The sequence below is a fragment of the Arachis hypogaea genome, chromosome 8 (genome assembly GCF_003086295.3).
Source record: "Arachis hypogaea cultivar Tifrunner chromosome 8, arahy.Tifrunner.gnm2.J5K5, whole genome shotgun sequence".
Taxonomy (NCBI): Eukaryota; Viridiplantae; Streptophyta; class Magnoliopsida; order Fabales; family Fabaceae; genus Arachis; species Arachis hypogaea.
In genome coordinates, this window is record NC_092043.1 from 49,986,360 (window position 1) to 50,006,919 (window position 20,560).

Genomic DNA, 20,560 nt, shown 5'->3' on the forward strand with positions numbered 1-20,560 from the left:
ATGGCTGATAAACAGAGACAAATGCTTATTGATTATTACTTTAAAAGTGTATAATAAAATTAAAAATGAAAATATCAAATTATTGTCTAGAAATTGAGATTGATTATATCTATGTTAATATCACTTTAAAGATTTTATATAACGTGAATATATGTTAAAATTAAGACAATTGCATATTTTTATGATTTATTTATTTAATTTGAATATAATTTATTCTCTATTTTGTTTTAACCCAACCTTTGATTTTTATACAGATTCATTATCTCAAGTATATTATAAGTATTTCTAAATGATGTGAACAAACTCTTGTAATCATAATAGTTATATTGACCACCTTTTTTTCTATTTATAACTTATTTGAACATTTAATTAAAAGTATAAATAAACCGTTGAAAAAAAATTATGACTTTTATATAAAATGCCGCATGCATCTTGATTTAGTTTTATGATCATCATTAAATTATGAAAAATATTATAATATTTTATATTTTCTGTTTGCGATCAATATATTAATAAAAATTAAATATTTATAGCAATGTAAAATATATTTTTTGATAATAAAAATTTGATCAACAATAAAATAAAAAAAAACTCAACATGAAAATTATAAAATATACATTAGAATTTGAAAGGGAGAAAGGCAATAATTTTTATTTTATTTTTTGAAAATAATATAGTATCAGATTAATTGTAAGTTAAATAATAAATAAAAAAGTTATTGGTGATTCTATATTTGTATTAATTAATTTAATAATTTTTTTATTATGAACATGATCAAATGAAAGAAATTTATGCTAATAGTGACTATTGATTTTACTTAGTAAATACTAAATTTTAAGTGCATTAAAATAAAATTATCATTTATTTTTGTATTATTTGAAGTTTTTGATATGGTATAGTTTTAAAAAAACATGGATATTAAAAGTTTAAAATTAGCACTTTTTAATCAATTCAAAGTATCACGGATAGAAGTTAATGGGTCTCAAATTTTGTTTTGAGCATGATCTTTGAAGACTTCATTCTTTAATTTGTTTGTCAAAATAAATTAAAGAGAATTAGAGAAAATAAAGGTGCTTTAAAAGAGAGAGCATGAATTAAAAACATAAAATAATTATATTAAAAATGTAAATTATACTTAAGTTCAACAATAATCTGAGATACTTTATATAAGAGAGATGAAATCACAAAACTCATGGAAGTCTCTAACAAACTCTTCAAAACTAATTGCTAATTAATTACAGATGGACCAATAATTTTATACATGTATAAAACTCTAAGAAACTAAATTAGAGACACTCTAACAAACTTACATGTTGATCAAATTATTATTTTATCTTGACACGTAGTTCTTTTAATTAGTTCAGTATCACACTTGTCCTCGTTATGCCCCCTCAAACTCAGGAAAAATTTTGAAATTACCTTAAGTTTGGACTTAAATTTTTCAAAGGGATTAGCCGTCAACGACTTAATAAATATGTCAGTCACTTGATCAACAGCACTTATATGCACCACTTTTAGTTGATTTTGGTTAACTCTCTTCCTAATAAAGTGTAAATCGATCTCAAAATGCTTGGTGCAGCTATGTGATATTAGATTTGCTGCAAGAAGAATGGCACTGATATTGTCACAACAGAGAACTGGAATGCCTGATAATGATATGTGAAGTTCCTTGAGAAAATTTTTACCCAAATTAACTCAGTATTCAAAGCAGTTAGCCTCTTATACTCAGCTTCGGTGCTGGACCTGCTGATTGAAACCTGTTTCTTACTCAATCAAGTCATCAAATTAGAATTCATGTAGACACACTAACCACAAGTGAATCGTTTGTCATCAAGATCAGATGTCCAATCATAATCTGAAAAGGCAAACAAGTGAAAATCAGTGCTAGAATGAAAAATTAACCCCCTAATAGATAAAATCAGCTAAATATTTAAGTATTCTCTTCAAACATTTTCAATGAGGAATCAGAGAAGAGTGCATAAATTAGTTGACTTTATTAACAGATTATGCAATTTCAGGTCTCATAAAAGTGACATATTGTAAAGATCCTATAATTGATCTATAAGAGTTCTTAAACAACTCAACCTTTTGACTTGTCAACTTAGTGGTGGAGACCATTGGTGTTGAAACACATTTCGAATGAGCCATGCCAACTTTTTTTAAAAGATCACTAATATATTTTGTTTGTAACAAATAAATAGCTCCTGATGAGAGTTTTGTAGCTTTATTAGCAAGAAAATAACTAAACTCACCAAAGTCTTTTAAAGAGAATATATTATTTAATTGAGTAATAGTTGAACTAATAGCATTAGGGTCATTACCCGTTATGAGTATATCATCAACATACACAAGAAGAAAGAGTTGAAGCTTACTTGATTTCTTAATAAAAAGTGAAGGATCTGACCTTGTATTTGAAAAGCCAAAGGAGGATAATGTTGCTGCCAACTTAATAAATCAGACCCTTAGGACCTGTTGTAATCCATATAATGATTTATTTAACCTACAAACTTGAGAAGAATCACTTTGATGGAAGCCTAGAAGTTTCTTCATAAGAACTAATTCATACAAATCACCATTCAAAAAGTGTTATTAAAATCGACTTGATAATTAGTCCATTTATAAGAGAGAGCAATAGAGATAATAATCCTAATAGTTGCTGATTTTATCACTAGTGCAAAGACTTTGATCAAAGTCAATGCCTTTAATTTGATGATTACTCTTAGCAACCAATCGTACTTTGTATTTAAGGATGGTACCGTTTGGGTGTCTTTTGATGGCATACACGCATTTACAACCTATAACTCTTTAGTCAGAAACATAGGTAACAAGGAACTACGTTTGTGTTTTATAAAGAGCATTAAGCTCTTCCAACATAACTTGTTTCTAGCGAGATGCTAATAAGACTTTTTCTATAGAAGTTGGTATATTATTAAGAAGATCTAATGGTGCATAAGAAATACTTGAAAATAATTTTGGTTTGGAAATCCTAAATTTGGATCTAGTTTATATTTTGTGTATGTTACAGGAATGAGGTGAGGGAGGAAGAGTTCCAAACTGAATTTCTAACCTCGAAATGGGAATGTTGTCCTTGTTCAAAGATTGATATAAAGGAATAGAAGCACTAGTATCTTTTGAGTGAAAAGAAGTAATAGAATTTATATTGTCACCCGAATTTCGAGATAAATTATTGGCATTAGCTTGAGAAGCTAGATTACTGACTTGGATTAGATAGATTATAGTCACGAGAAGGTGAGACATCAGTAGATAATGAAGGATTCAGAAATGAGGTATTACTTGTATTTGGTGGAGAGGAATTGATGTTAGATGGTATAGAAGGTGAAATTAAAGAAATAAAGAGAGTAGGATGTGAGAAATGAACTTTAGAAAAATTTGGTGGATGAGGAACATCTCAATGTAAGAAAACCTACTCTTATCAAAGATAACATGTCTTGTGATTACTAATTTTTTATTAGATGTTAAACACTTGTAGTCCTATGGTTGGGTGCATAGCTTAAGAATATAGGAAGTTGAGATTTAAAATCAAGTTTATGCACATTATAAGTTTAAGAAATGGAAAACATGCACATCCATCAAATTTCAGAAAAGAATAATCAGAAAAGACTTTATGTAACAATTCACATGGTGACAAAGAAAAAGTATTAGTAGAAGGCAAACGATTAATAAGATAAACAACACTGAAAAAAGCATCATCCCAATATAAAAGATGAATAGATGCATTTGCTAACATAGCAAGACTTGTTATAGTAATGTATCGATATTTTCTCTTTGTCTTACCATTTTGTTGGTGTGTGTATCGACGAGAGAAATGATGAGATATACTTTATGCAACAAGATATGAGGTAAATTCATTAGAAAGATACTTCCTTCCATGATATGGTTGTAAACCAGTGTAATTTTTCATCTGTGCTTTAAATTGTAAAAATGCTCCGAAAGCTTGATATTTAAATATCTTATTCAATAATATATATATATATATATATATATATATATATATATATATATATATATATATATATATATATATATATATATATATATATATATATATATATATCTTTGTGCCGCAATACATATAATTGAGAAAAATATAAGGCGGCTAAGAAAGAAACAAAAGTGGCTATAAGTGAAGCAAGAACAAGAGCATTTGAGGGTCTCTACTAGTTTATAGGCACGAAAGAAGAAGAAAAAGGTATATATAGAATCGCAAAGAGCCGTGAAAGAAGAACGAGAGAGTTGGATCAGGTTAAGTGCATAAAGAATAAAGACGAAGAGGTATTGGCTCAAGAGGAGAAGATCAATGAAAGGTAGAAGAGCTACTTCTACGAGTTATTTAATGAAGGACAAAAGACTATTCCGAACTTTAGTCGGTTATGTACGGGGGAAGAAGATCAAAATTTCGACTACTATCGAATGATTCGAGACTTCGAAGTAAAAGAGGCTCTAAAGCGGATGAAAAATGGCATGGCAGGACTCGATAATATCCCAATTGAAATTTGGAAGGGCCTTGGAGAAAAAGGTGTCAGTTGGATAACTAAGTCTTTTAATGAGATTTTAAGGTCTAAGAAGATATCAGATAAGTGGAGAAAGAGCACTTTAGTACCTATCTACAAGAATAAAGGGGAGATACAAAATTATGAAAACTATAGAGGTATCAAGTTTAGGAGTCATACCATGAAGTTATGGGAAATGGTGATAGAACGGAGGTTGAGACAAGAGACACAAGTAACAGAGAACCAATTTGATTTTATGTTAGGCAGATCCACCGTTGAAGTGATATACTTGTTAAGAATGATGATGGAGAGGTATCGTAGTAATAAAACTGATCTACATATGGTGTTTATTGATATGGAAAAAGCGTACGATAGGATGCCAAGGGAGGTCTTATGGAAGGTTTTAGAAAAGAAGAAAGTAAGGATCGCATATATTCGTGCAATTAAAGACATGTATGATGTGGCTACAACTAGTGTGGAGACTAGGTGGTGTGACAGAGGAATTTTCTATTGGTATAAGATTACACCAGGGATCATCCTTAAGTCCATTCCTTTTCACATCAGTTTTGGAAGTACTCACAGAGCATATACCATTGTGCATACTTTTTGCAGATGATATCGTCCTTATGGGAGAGTAAAGGAAAGACCTAAATAAGAAGTTGGATTTATGAAAAGAAGCTTTAGAAGTGTATGATTTGTGCATAAGCCGTAGCAAGACGAAATATATGGAATATAAGTTCGGTCTACGAAGGAAAATCCCTAATATAGAGGTGAAGATTGGAGATAACATTATACGAAAAGTTAAGAGTTCTAAGTATATTGGGTGCATCATACATGATAATTGAGAGATTGAACGAGATGTAAATCATAGGATCCAAGCAGCTTGGTCAAAATGGCGGAGTGCGTCTGGTTTTATATGTGATAAAAAAGTGCCTTTAAAACTTAAAGGTAAATTCTATCGCACTGCTATCATACCGGCTATACTTTATGGCACAGAGTGTTGGGCGGTCAAAGGGGAGCACGAACATAAGCTAAGTGTGCCAGATGTTGAGATGGATGAGTGGTCATATGCGATTGGATAGAATAAGAAATGAAGATATAAGAGAGAGGGTTGGAGTAGCATCTATTGTGGAAAAGATGGTAGAATCGCGTTTCAGGTAGTTTGGACATGTGAGAAGAAGACCGACAGAATACTCAGCCAGGATAGTGGATAAGATGGAAGATGGAAAAAGGGTGAAAGGTAGAGGAAGACCTAAGAAGAACATCTATAAGGTGGTCAAACGAGATTTACATATAAACGATCTCTCTATAGACATGATACATGATAGAGCTCAATAACATCATTTGATTTATGTAGTTGAACCCCACCTAATAGGACAAAGTTTTGTTGTTGTTGCTGTCATTCTCTTATTATACTTTTTTCATATATATTAATTTTTTAATAATTTTTTAAATTTTTTTTAGCTTATAACCAGAATATTCATTGGAGAGTATGATAATTAATTTTTTATTAACATAAAGGCATTCTAATAGTTGAAATACTTTTAAAGTTAAGACTATTTTCTAATATTTTGTCACCCATTATTTGAGCATTAACTCTAATAGAGACATGAATGAAAATTGAAATAAATATCTAATTAATTTTATTATTTTTGTATTTTTTGATTAATTCATAAAGTTATCAATAATGTTGAGCTAATATTTTGATTTGGAACCTAAATTTTAATTTACTCAATTTAATTCTAGAAAATATTTGTGACTCATGTTAGTTTTTTGAATATTTTTTATTAATAGTGTACTGATATGATATATTAACATGGATTATCAATATCACATATCAGAACATATTTTAACCATATGTAATAGGACGATGACATGTTAAATAGATAGGTGATCCAAAAAGAAGAGATTGTCTTTTATTTTTTTATTATAATAAAAAAAATACGAGTAATTTTTGTAATTATAATAATTGTTGAGTGTTAATTTAGTGTTTGATGTTAACTCATCCAACTTAGATTATTGTTGGTCATTTTTATAAAACTTAATAATCTTTTAATGATTATTTTGTGAATAATATTTGTTAGGTATTATTTTGTCAATGTCTAAATTTTCAGCTATCGAATTGGTAATTAACTCAAACAAAAAAATAAATAAAGAAGAAAAAAATAAAAGAATAAGATGGAAAAAACTCCTAAAAAAACTAAGGTCCATCTCCAATAAATACAATAGAAAATATGTTAGAAGAATCTATTCGATCTACTCTATAGTTTTCAAGGCTTCATGTTTAGCTGATTAATCTGATAATTTATTTATCTCTCTTTGAATCGAGCTGAATCTAACACATTAATTTCACTATAATTTCAATTGAAATACTCTTTTGATTAAATCTAAATTCGTATGAGATTAGATGTTTTTTAATTATTCACCAAAAAAGTTTCACTATATATCTAAGTAATTTGTTGATTTTTTCACTATACCATCTAGTCCGTAATTCTATTAGAAGAAAATTACTGCTCAAGACCTTTTCAAAGCGCCTATGTAACTAACTCGAATAAAACAAATAAAATAATTACTTATTATTTTAATATTAAAATCAAATTAACTATTAGACTTAAATAATTTTATAAAATTTTCATGGCCATAACAACTACTATGCGTGTTTTCGTTTAAAATATTAAAAAAATTATATATATTTCCGTATATTATCGATATACTAGTTTTTATAGTAAAAAAAGGGTGTGTGGGGAGTGAAAGTATTTGTGGGGGGACAAAGATTCCTGTTGTTGTTATTGTTGGGTTTGGACCATAGCCACACAACAACACTCTCAGTGGGTCCCACTCACTTTCCCTCTTCACTCTTCACGCCCCCCTCCCACTTTCTTCCTTACACGTGGTTTCTTTATCTCTTCTCATTTTCTCGTATCGTCCACTCACGAGAAATTCATTAATTAGTATTTACTATTTAGTAGTCAACGCCCACCAAATTAAGTTGATTTTCCTTTTTTTATGTTTCATTTTATTTTTTATTTACCATTCATTTTTTATTTATTAAATATATGTAAAAATAATAGAAATTAAATTAGTTGAGATAGTGAATATTTATAATTTAATAAAAAAACTTGGATTTAAGTATTTGATATAATAAGAAAATATTTTTTTGGATAAAGTACTAAATCAATCCTTACGTTTGGACGTAATTTTATTTTGGTCTTTAAGATTTAAAGTGTCCTTTTTTAATCCAAAATATTTTATTTAGTTTTAATGTAGTTTTACTATGAGCTCAAAGTTAAATAATTAACGAAATATCCTTTATGACAGCAGTACAAGAACAATATCGATAATTTGAAGAATAAATACAAGTTTCAAAAGCACAAAATCAATTGTAAATGCATCAATACATTTATTTATCATTCTTCTTATAATTTAAATGAAATATTTTCTATAAACTTAAAAAGAAAGATAAATAAATGTATTTGATGCATCTACAGTTGATTTTGTGCCTTTAGAGCTTGTACTTGTTCTCTGAGACTACGTTTGTTTCTAAGAACAGAATAAATCAAGATACCGAGAATAAGACATAAATGATAGAGACATAAAATTGTGTATTCTTGTATTCTATTTGGTAATAAATTAGAACAAATTATAAAAATCTAATTTATCACATTTTTTCATTCAAAAATTTGAGAAGAAAAATATAATAATAAAAAATATAATTATAAAAAATTAACAAAAATAATGAAAGAAAAAATAAAAAATAAGTTGTGTCTCTTGTTAGTGTCTTAGTGTTTCTGGATACAATGTCTTTGTTCATATCTCATTTGTCAAATACAATTTTGTGTCTTTGTGTTCATGTCTCAGTGTCCTGTCTTTAAAAATAAACGCAGTCCAGATTATCGACCTTGTTTTTATACTGCTGTTATGTAGGATATTTCATTAATTATTTAACTTTAATCTCACGGTAAAACTACATTAAAACTAAATAAAATTTTATTAAATTCAAATAGGACATTTTAAATTTTAAGGACTAAAATAGCATTACGTCCGAATATAGAGGACGAATTTAGCATTTTACTTTTTTTTATAGGTTATAGTTAGAAAAAAAAAGTTAAACGCTAATTCTTCTCATATTTTCATTACATATAGCATAAATTAATATTAATTAATAAAAAACTTTTGCTAACCTTCAACGTTGAATTCAATACAAGCTAGGATAGATACATATGTAGTTTTACAAGATGCATGTGACGTTTATATATGTTAGAATATGCAAAAATATTTCGTATATACTAAAAATTTACTATTAATAAATTAGTTATTATATATTTATATATTGATTTTTTTTAATTGAATAAATAATTATCAAAATAATTAAACTGACATATTAGAATAATCAAACTTATAACAAATAAACTAATAATTAAATTTATTTTTAAAAGTATAATAAAAATTTTATGAGATACTAAATATTTGTTTTTATATACGATGATTTATTAGTGATTAATTTTTTATATATGCATAATATAATTGTAGAATATGTAATTAGAGATTAAATTTGCATAAAAATCAAAATTCTACACAAATATTAAATTATATATTATCATATTAAAAAGTAATTTTTTTAAAATAAATTATTTATAATTTTATTTAAACACATAATATTTAATTGAATTACAGTATTAAAAAGCCTTTTACATACATTGTCAACTTATTTTCAATATTAAATTCAAATTAAATAATTCATTAAAAACAAAGAAAAACGTAACGTGCAGGTTACATCTCTTAATAGACAAAAACAACGCGTTTATTTATTTATTCATACATAAGGTTCATTCAAGTGTGAAAATAAGATTGAGAAAAAGATTGCTTCTTAATATTTTTTTTTCCTAAAAGAAATGTTGATAAGAATTGTGCTACGTAGAAAGTCACTTATTGCTTTGCATTGAATATATAACTTGAATAAATTTTACCCTGAATATTTTAGTCTTATATAACACTATGTTAGGTATACATACAAAATTAAACTAAATAAGTTAAATATATGTTAGAATACAAATTACATATTAAAAATGAGTGAAATAATATTTATATTTATATACAATTACATAGTGATTTTTTTTTTGTACATAGTATTTTTGTCTTTCATATTTTTTTATTTTTAATTAAAATTTTAATATGCATGTTAGACAAATAAATTTTTTAACAAAATTTATTATAAGATAAAATGATGAACAATAATTTTTAGAGAATAAAAATTTGTTAGAAAATGAAATTCCCAGTTTAATTTTTTTTTAGGAACCAATTTGGTTGTTTACAATTAAATTTTAATAAAATGATATGACTAAATTGATGAATTAAAAGAATTATATGAAATTTAACATTATATTTAAAATTTTATTTAAAAATTATTTATGATAAATAAAGCTACTCTGATCTTAGATATAAAAGTAGTGAAAATAAATAATATAAATTTCAGAAACATTGTTTTCCAAGTAAACCTTTATCCTTATAATTATAATTTGACAAACAACAGTAAAAACCTTCAAATTAGTACAAAGACCCAATTATATATATTTTCTTTAAAAAACAAGAGAAAAGATAAGAATAAAAGTCTCCATGACATACATCTTTAAATTATGAATTTATTCATCGTAATATATTTTACATCTGGAGACATATAGGAAGTGTACTGTTTTTTATAATGCTTTAAGGGCAAGAAAAAAAATTCAGAAAAATTATTTGTTTTCATATGAATTTCCCCCAAGGGCATTGCACATGCAATATTATGGCTTGGCCTACAAATATATTTTTCCATATGCCCATATCCCTGTGAGCTCCTAATTAGTAAATGTTTCTGTCGGTATCTATATATATATATATATATATATATATATATATATATATATATATATATATATATATATATATGATATTTATTTAGACCATTTAATTAATTTCCTAGGAGCTTATATTTGTTGAGTTATTATCTATCATACATAAACATTTACACAAGTACAAGATAAGATATGACACGATGAAATATATGAACATATAAATTTTAAACTTTTATACGATATAAAAATATATCATATATATAAAATATAAAATATTTTTTATATAAATTATAATGATATTTTGATATTTTATTGATATTAAAATATAAATTAAAATTTTAATTATTTTTAATATTTGTATTTAATTATATAAAATATTTAAAATATTTGTTATTTTAATAAATATTAATATATATTATTTTCAAACACGTTTTAAAAATATATATTAAGAATAAGTTTGGATATGCTAACATATGATGGTATTAAGTGTATCTAAATATATTCGAGAAATAATTTTTTATTTTTTATTAAGACACAATTAAATACAAAAAAAAACATGCATTTCAATAAATATCATATCTAAAATATATCTGATATATAGACACGATAACTAAAGAAAATGTCTATATTTCATAGATTATTATTTACCGTTCTTGTTATATTTATTTTCTTTATTTTAGTTTGTTCCAATTTTATAAATGTATATGGGCTAATTTTTCTTAATTATTTCCAAAAGCTTTTGTATCAAATCCATCAATATTCTAGATGACTCAAAATCAAAACCATATTTTATCAAATCTTAAATTTTAAATTCTACGTATTACTTTAATAGATAGTGATGCGATTATAATTTTATTTAAAATGTAAGTCATTGTCGAATTTAATAGACATTATTTGACCTTCTTATTGAATACGATATATAACGCGTGTTACTTTTTAATCTTCCGTGTAAAATATAATAGTAATTATATTTTCCATTTATACATGATGTATTTTTAGTTTAAATCCCGAGTATATTCTTAGTAATTTCATTGTTGTCACTCAATAATTTTAGATACATATGTTTGAAATAATAATAGGAAAACTAGGAGGTCAGCAATTTTTGTATTTTGTGACTAGCACTTAATTATAAAAAGAAAAGTGAGTGATCTTTTATTATTGAATATAATCTCACATCATTAAAAATATTATTAATGGCCAATTAATTATTACAAAACACAAAAATTACTGACCTCCTAGCACTTCTCATAATAATATTATGTGTATGCTAAAAATTAATTATTTGTATAAAATATATGTTAAAAATAAATTAAATAATATATTATTTGTATATAAATACACGATGACTAATTTAATAATTGATATTTTATATGCACATAACATTTTTATTTATTAAGCTGTTTAAATGAAAATGAGTATTTTTATTAACGATAATCTTGTTAGTTCAATTAGAAAGAGTTGAAATATTTGAAGAAGTTATTCTTTTAATCATACAAATAAATAAGATTATCGTTATAACAGAAGCGGAAGATAGCGACAAATTATATAAATCGCTGTATTTTTTTAAAAAAAACTTATTTTCAAAATTATAAATAATTTTATCCATTTAGCCGTTGTTATATCACTAATTGTTAGAAATCGTCGCAAAAACTAATCTTTACATCTCAAATCATGCTCATTTATAAATTGTTAGAATGTAATTTTGTGATAGTCTAAAATCACTTTAAATTGTTGTTATTATAAAAAAAAAACCCGCCACTATTGATGTATTTATTATAGTGTATTATATTATAAAATTACTTATTTCGAGGTTGTTAGGAATATGAATATTAATGATTATAAAAAGAGTTAAAATATCAAGAACATTTTTTTGGGTTTAAAGCGAATTTTTTGTGTATGACTTTTTCTTCTTTTTTATTTGTGCCTATGTATCATCGTATTTCAAGCTTGGATGCTTTATAATAAATAAGGGCTCAATTTATATATTCTCAAGAAGAAAGTATTTATATAAGTATTTAGTGATTCAACAACTTGTATTACTTTAAAATTTTGACAAATACAAGATACCAATGTAAATGATAGTAATGCAAGCGTATGCACCATTTGAATTTATTTGTACTTATATCACCACATTTCAGGCTCACAGGCTCTATTATAAATAGAGTTTAATTTGATATAATGACAGTGTAAAATATTTTATACAGTTATATAATTATATATATTTTTTTAAATGATCATTTACTTAATTAATATGAAAAAGTAATTATTTTTATTTATATAACGTTATATAATTAAATACATGTATAAAATTACTTTATACTAATAGTGCATTAAAATTAAAATCTTATAAATAAGAATTTAATTTATATATATTGACAAAAAAATTATATACATTTTTAGTAAAAAAAACATAACAAATTTAATTAATTATTACATCAAGAACAATATATATTAATTAAAAAATTTATAACTTTACAAGTTTAATTTCCAAATATGAATCTTTAATTGAAATTTAATATAAAACTCTTTATATGATCATATATAGAAATTAAAGTTGACAGATAAATAAGGAAAGGAAAAAACTACCTTATATACATACAAAAGAAATCATCATCAGTTATGAAGCATTTGCTGACTAGTATATGAGAAGATATTGCATGTATTCATGAACCTACGTCAGCAATATGATCTTGATCAGTAAAGTTAATTAATTAATTAAAACTCTTAATAAGTTTTTTAACTAATTAATTCACATGACAAGGTATAATTTGTAACAAATTTTGGTAATTTCATAGTAACACACTAACACGGAAATATATAATAAGGGCAATATCTCGTGACGAGATAAAGGAAAGTATTCAAAGCGCAATTTGGACGAGTTGACAATAAATAAAAAGAAAAAAAAAAGAAGAAGCAAACATTAGTAATATATGTGTATATTATATTATATATGGGAAATAGTAATTTATTCAACAATTCAACAATAACTACATTAGGATTTCAATAAATTATTTTATTCAGAAAGACAATTTTTTTAAGATTAAATAAATCATTACCTAATTATCTATACTATTTTGAAATTCTCACAAAGGTAAATTTCTAGTTATATAAAATGTAAAATTGTTTAATTGTAATTACTCATAACTAATTTGGAAAGAAATATTTATGGTCAAAGGATCAGAATTCAAACTTAAGGAAAAGAAAGGTTTATTGATCAACAAGTTCTTTTAAAAGGCTGCCATGTTAATAAGTAATAGAAATTTTTTAACTTTAGTTTAATAAATATTAGTAATGGTTTTAATTATCATATATTCTAATGACATATTTTAGAATTACTATTAGTAAAATTTTAAGCGTTTTATTTCAATAAAAATATAATTTTGATTCATTAATCGTGTTAAGAATTTTACATAATTATCAAGTTATATTTATGAACTTATATAATGTTTTAAATAATTATGAATTTAGATAATTTTTTAAATAATAAATTTAAAAATTAATTAATTTTTTGATGTGATAATACATGATAAATGTCTTTGTAAAATTTTTGTACACTAGTAATATATGAAAATTAAATTTGTAATAAGTACATAATAAATCCGTTAAGCTTAAATTTTGCATATTTATTATAAAAATATTTTTAATTAGTAATCTTAACATGTATGTTTAGGATATATATTAACTAAATATATTAGTAAACTAATTTACTAATTTACATCGGTTGAGCAATCAACTCCCTCGTCTATTTAAATAAGTTGAAAGTTTGAACTTTTTAATCTGTATTAAGTTAATTAAGTCTTTAAATAGAATTTCGATTTACAACAAATTAATTCTTAGTGTGAGAACGACTAAATCTAAACCTAAACCTATTAGCTTTTAGAGAAATAAAAAAGTAACTAAATATTAATGTTTATTTGGGTATTATTAAGTTGATAAAAAAATATCTTTAACATGTTTGATAAATTTTTAGTAATAAAAATAAAAGTACTAGAAAAATAAAAAGATCTTTTTTTAAAGTTATAATTTATATTTTTTAAAAGATATTTTTTTAAAAAAAAAATATTGTTTACAAAATAAATAAACAAAAAATATTTTTATATTATTATATCCAAATATAATTAATAAATAAAATATATTTTTATATAATATATCCAAATATAAAATTATTTTTATTTTTTATAAAATTTTTTAAAAAAATAATTCGAAAAAATATATTTTTTTAAAAGTTCAATAAAAAACCCGAAACAGGATTAATTTAAGCTATTTTTACTATATCTTTTGTAGTCTGGTGAATATTATTGTACCTTTTATTTATTGGTGACTAAACGTACTAGTAATTATTAGTGGTAATTGGTAATTACTCTTAAATTTATTACAGTTTAGGGAGTGTGAGAAACACGCGTAATGAGTTTGGCGATTGGGAATGGGAAGGGTGATGAGTGAGGGGGCGCTGCCCGTTCATAGGACGACAATCCCATTTCCCAATAAAAATACAACTACTTTCTCTCTTCCAACACCGTCACCGTCACCGTTTCATCCTCTCTTCTCTCTTGTCCCCTCCCGTCAATCTTGACGCCGTCACTCCCTTCATTCCAGCCGCCCGCTCTCACTCATGGACTCGTCTGTTACAACTGGATATACCCCGTCACAAATCCCCTTCCCCACCGGCACCTGCCAGTTGTGACCCTGATTGGGTTAAGAAATTGACCGCGGTTGAAATTATTGCACGCTGTTTTGACCACTCTCTCTGGTTAAAGTTAAACTCCCAAAAGCACCAACACCACCCAACACCAAGCACCTCTCTCTCTCTCTCTCTCTCTCTCTCTTCTTGCTCCTCTCTCCTCTCTTCCTTCTGCTTATTCAGCTTTTTTTTATCCTCTTTGCTTCAACAATTAACCTTAGAAGGGAAAAAACAGACACCAAAGGTTGAATTTTGTTGCTTCTCTTTAGAAGACGAAGAAGAAGAAGAAGAATCTGTGTGGTGTTTTTTGTTGAATTTGAGAGTTATTACTTTCAGTGAAAGGGAGATTTTTTTATTATTTTTAATTTTTATTTTGGGGAATGCGAAGTTTGTGGAAATAGTGTGTTTTGGATGAGAGATCTGTGTTTGTCGGAGAAATGGCATCATCGGAGGCAGCAACAACCATCAAGGTTAATGGTAATTCTCACAACAATAACAACAACAACAACAACTCTTCGGAGCTGAACAACAATGTTCATTCTTCATCTTCTTCCTCCACCTCACCCAAAGGTAAACCAAAAAAATAAAAAAATACAGCTTCACCTCTTTCACTTTCTGTTCTGTCTTTTCTTCTCTCTCTTCTCTTGATTTTTTTTTGAATTTTTTTATTTTTGATTTTTGTGTGTGAGTGTTGGTAACTGTTGTTGTTGTTGTGACAGACGCGGAAGCTGCACTTTACAGGGAGCTATGGCATGCGTGTGCAGGTCCTCTTGTTACAGTTCCAAGAGAAGGAGAAAGAGTTTTCTATTTCCCTCAGGGACACATAGAACAGGTAAATCACAAAAAATAAAAAAATCAAATTCATGCTTCATATTCATAATTTTATTTCCATCTGTGCTTTACGATGTTTGGTTTTGAAAAAAATCCCAAAAAAAAAAGTTACAAAATTTCCTAGTGGAGCTTCAGCTCAGATTTGGTCAAATTTTGCAACTGCTTCACTTAAGTTTTCTTCAATTTCAGCTAGATGGCTTCAATTTCTTTTTTTTTTTCAAGAAATAAAAGAAAAATTGTTTTTGGGTTTTGGGATTTCTTTGAAGTTTGTGTTTTTGGGGTTTTGTTAACTTATGAGGGCTGTGTGTTTGTTTTTGGTGGCACATGAAATTAGGTGGAGGCGTCAACAAATCAGGTGGCTGACCAACACATGCCTGTGTACGATCTTCCTTCCAAGATCCTTTGTCGGGTCATCAACGTGCAGCTCAAGGTAGTGTTCCTTGATCCATGTTATGCTATGCTAATTTTTCGGTCCTTGGAAAGAAAAATAAATAAAGAATTCATGTGCTTTTTGAACCAACCAATCCTCTCTGGTGTTGTAAGCTTATGAAGAATGTCATGTTATGTTTGTTTCAGGCGGAGCCCGACACGGATGAGGTGTTTGCCCAGATTACCTTGCTTCCGGAACAAAATGTATGTTTTCTCAGCTTTGTTGTTTAGTTTTGGAAAATTATGGAATATGGCTCTTGTGATTTGCTTGTTTTGGTTTTGGTTTTGGTTTTGAATGTTGTGTTGTGATGGCAGCAAGATGAGAGTGCGGTCGAGAAAGAACCTCCACTGCCACCACCACCGCGCTTCCATGTACATTCATTCTGTAAGACGCTGACCGCATCTGATACAAGCACCCACGGTGGGTTTTCCGTTCTGAGGCGACATGCTGACGAGTGCCTTCCTCCCCTGGTTTGTTTTTTCTTGTTCTTTGTTGTTCTTGTGCTTGGATTCTGTTGTTTATTGTGGCTACTAATTTAGGGATTGCTCATCTTTTGGACAGGATATGTCAAAGCAGCCGCCTACCCAGGAATTGGTGGCGAAGGATTTGCATGCGAATGAATGGCGATTTAGGCACATATTCCGAGGTATTCTGATGATAATTTTATTTCAAGTTTTATAGTCTTATTCACATACCGTGTCTTGTGCTTGGATTGTGACTGACAACTTAATGGAATTGCAGGTCAACCTCGGAGGCACTTGCTTCAAAGTGGCTGGAGTGTTTTTGTTAGCTCCAAGAGGCTAGTTGCTGGGGATGCCTTCATATTCTTAAGGTTTGTTCTTATGTTAATTGGCTTTTTAGACTGCACTTTTGTGTTTTCCATTTGGGGGTGGTACTAATTTAAGAACTTCCAGAGGTGAGAATGGGGAGCTTCGTGTGGGCGTACGGAGAGCCATGAGACAGCAGGGGAATGTCCCATCCTCGGTTATTTCTAGCCACAGTATGCATCTTGGGGTTCTTGCAACTGCTTGGCATGCCATCTTGACAGGAACCATATTCACTGTTTATTATAAACCGAGGTTTGTGACTTCAAATTATGTCTATTCGTGAGTGTAATCTTTGTATTTTAATTTCCCAGAGCAGGGTCAACTGAAGTTCGATTGGTGCTTTTTTGCAGGACTAGTCCTGCTGAGTTCATTGTTCCATACGACCAATATATGGAATCTCTAAAGAATAATTACACCATAGGGATGCGGTTTAAAATGAGGTTTGAAGGTGAAGAGGCTCCGGAACAGAGGTATGAATTCTTGAATTCTTGGATAAACCGAGGAGTATATTTGGTTGTTTAAGATACAATTTGAATGGGCAAAGATTCCTTACATGTCTTGTTATATAATTGTAGGTTTACTGGTACCATTGTTGGAATAGAAGATGCTGACTCAAAAAGGTGGCCTGAATCAAAATGGAGATGCCTCAAGGTGTGCATCTCTAGTATTATATTATACGCATGATTGTTAAAATTAATTGAAGCATGCTTTAACGAAGTTGCTATGTTGTGTTCAGGTGAGATGGGATGAAACATCTAACATTCCCCATCCAGAGAGGGTTTCCCCTTGGAAAATAGAGCCTGCTCTTGCTCCTCCAGCTCTGAACCCTCTTTCAATGCCCAGGGCTAAAAGGCCTCGATCTAATGTACCTAATGTACCAATTCAATCATCCCAAGATTCTTCTGTTCTAACTCGAGAAGGTATGGCTATCTCGCTTTGAATATTTGATGTTCTAAAGAATTTCTCTTTTCATAAGCATGTGTTTATCTGAATCCCTTGTGTTTTTGGGTGAATTACAGCATCGTCTAAAGTAAGCGCAGACCCTTCACCAGCAAATGGATTCCCAAGGGTCTTGCAAGGTCAAGAATTCTCGACCTTGCGTGGCAATTTCGCAGAAAGTAACGAGTCCGACACAGCTGAGAAATCTGTTGTTTGGCCACCTGTAGATGATGAGAAAGTTGATGTTGTTTCAATGTCACGGAGGTACGGTTCAGAGAACTGGATGTCAATGGGAAGGCATGACACGTCCTATTCAGATCTTCTTTCAGGCTTTGGGGCCAGCGGAGATCCGTCCCATCCATCCTTGGGAGATCAAATGGGTGGACCTGTGGCCTACTCTGCCAGAAAGCATGTGTTAGATCACGAAGGCAAACTTAATGTGCATCATCCTTGGCCAGCAATGTCCTCAGGTTTTTCACTAAACCTCTTGGAGCCTAGTACGAAAGAATCTCCACGCGGCAGCGAAACACCTTACCAAGCTCGAGGGAATTTGAGGTACGGCCCATTCAGTGAATATCCGGTCATTCCTGGTCACAAAGTTGAGCATCCACATGGAAAGTTGATGCTGCCACCACCCCCAACTCAATACGAGAGTCCTTGTTCAAGAGACCTTATGTCCAAACCAATGTCAGCGAAAACATATGAGACAGCGAAACCAAAAGAAGGTGACTGTAAGCTATTTGGCATCTCACTTATCAGTAGCCCTACTGCTGCACCGGAGCCTTCTGTATCACATAGAAGTGGGACGACTGAGCCAGCTGGTCAAGCACATCTCAAATCACACCACCAACACACTTCTGAAAATGATCAGAAAACAGAACAATCAAAGGGCTTGAAATCGGCAGATGGTCAAGTTATTGTTGATGACCATGACAAACCGTCAAAAACTTCCCAGGTGCATCTTAAAGATGGTCAGGCCAAACCACTAAGCAGCTCAGCTAGGAGTTGCACTAAGGTAAGTAACTTCCCTGTCAAGGTAACGATTGGTTAAAGGCTAGAAATTTGTATAGGAAAAATAGTTGAAAATGTTTATTTCAGGTCCACAAGAAGGGGATTGCGCTTGGTAGGTCTGTGGATCTGACAAAGTACAGCAACTATGATGAATTGGTTGCTGAATTGGATCAGCTGTTTGAATTTGGAGGTGAATTAATGTCAACAAGAAAGGATTGGCTTATTGTCTACACTGATAATGAGGGTGACATGATGCTCGTCGGGGACGATCCATGGCAGTAAGTATCTATCTAAGCGATTATATTTGCAATCTGCCCTATATTAGATGATTATATTAACATATATATATTCTCTCTTGGAAAACAATACCAGGGAGTTCTGTGCCATGGTTCGCAAAATTTATATCTACCCGAAAGAGGAGATTCAAAAGATGAGCCCAGGTACCTTAAGTTCAAGAAATGAAGAGAATCATTCAGCTAGTGAAGGAACTGAGGCAAAAGAAGTCAAAAGTCAGCTGCACCAGAAGTTAAATTCAGAAAGTGTGGCTATGGTCCACGATAATTAGTAGCTTGATTACTTATAACTTCCAGGTAACTTTGCCATACCTACGATTGATCTTGGGACTCGATTCAACAATGTTAGCTGTTATGAAAAAAATGCTTGTCATGAGCATGCACAACCACCACTCATTCTTGATTTATGACCTATAAACATTATAAATGACCACCAGAATTTCACAATGTTTTAAGAGTTACTGTTCTAGTATCTTACGGCGTAACATCTTGTGATTCGCAGATTCAGGACTGGAAAATACGGGACCGTAAAATTCTGCTTTTCGGTTGGAGAATATGGCCTGAAGAACTTTTAATTAACTGTTGTTTGCTTTTGAAGTGACTTTGTGGAATCAGAATATGGATGGCATTTGAACCGAGTATCCATCCAATTTTGGACATAATCCTGGAAGTTAGTAGAGAGTATGTGCATCATGCCAAATTATACACTCCCTAGTAGTACTAGTGTTGTAATCATTGTGTTTTAGAGCAAAGGTATGATATGGGGTGATATCATAAAAACCTTGCATTTTTTTATCAACAACAATCCTCTACCATTTTAGCAGTAGTATTAGTAGTAGTAGTTGTACATAGTTTGTTTTTCACTCCTTCCCTCTGAACAGTGAACACCTCCAACCCCATTAATGTAATGAAGTTCATTAATACAAGGGAGGGAGCCTTGTGTCTTATGGTTGGAAAACTAAGTTTATCTGATGATTTTTAATTTGGTTGTCTCATAATTAAAATCCTAGTTTGGGAGATGGAAAGCTATTGTGGATATCCATCATCCAATTTGCATATTTTGCAACCTGTATAATGAAATTTTGCTCAGCTTCAAATCATTTGTATCTTGGTCTATATTATGAGTTTAGGTAGGAAGGGTCATTATCTTAAAAATAAAGGGTGTGTGGATAAATCTGAAATCGTTTTCAAGTGTTTTGATTTGAA

At 29.1% G+C, this 20,560-nt stretch overlaps 1 protein-coding gene across 1 annotated transcript; it reads left to right on the forward strand.

Annotated features, from left to right (window-relative positions):
• Nucleotides 1–14,809: 14,809 nt before the first annotated feature.
• Nucleotides 14,810–20,454, forward strand: LOC112708108 (auxin response factor 2B). Its single transcript, XM_025760246.3, has 15 exons — nt 14,810–15,593; nt 15,743–15,855; nt 16,189–16,284; nt 16,431–16,487; nt 16,599–16,754; nt 16,846–16,930; nt 17,026–17,116; nt 17,199–17,363; nt 17,462–17,581; nt 17,687–17,762; nt 17,848–18,031; nt 18,131–19,065; nt 19,149–19,339; nt 19,434–19,651; nt 19,857–20,454. The coding sequence occupies exons 1-14, from the start codon at nt 15,461–15,463 to the stop codon at nt 19,624–19,626; spliced, it is 2,595 nt and encodes an 864-aa protein (XP_025616031.1). The 5' UTR covers nt 14,810–15,460; the 3' UTR covers nt 19,627–19,651; nt 19,857–20,454.
• Nucleotides 20,455–20,560: the final 106 nt, after the last annotated feature.

What these genes read in the sequence shown, in the direction of transcription:
- LOC112708108 (XM_025760246.3), top strand. Translation starts at nt 15,461, where the DNA reads ATGGCATCATCGGAGGCAGCAACAACCATCAAGGTTAATGGTAATTCT. An exon ending in TTCCTCCACCTCACCCAAAG is followed by an intron (nt 15,594 to 15,742) that starts GTAAACCAAAAA and finishes TTGTTGTGACAG; the next exon opens with ACGCGGAAGCTGCACTTTAC. An exon ending in TTCTGTTCTAACTCGAGAAG is followed by an intron (nt 18,032 to 18,130) that starts GTATGGCTATCT and finishes GGTGAATTACAG; the next exon opens with CATCGTCTAAAGTAAGCGCA.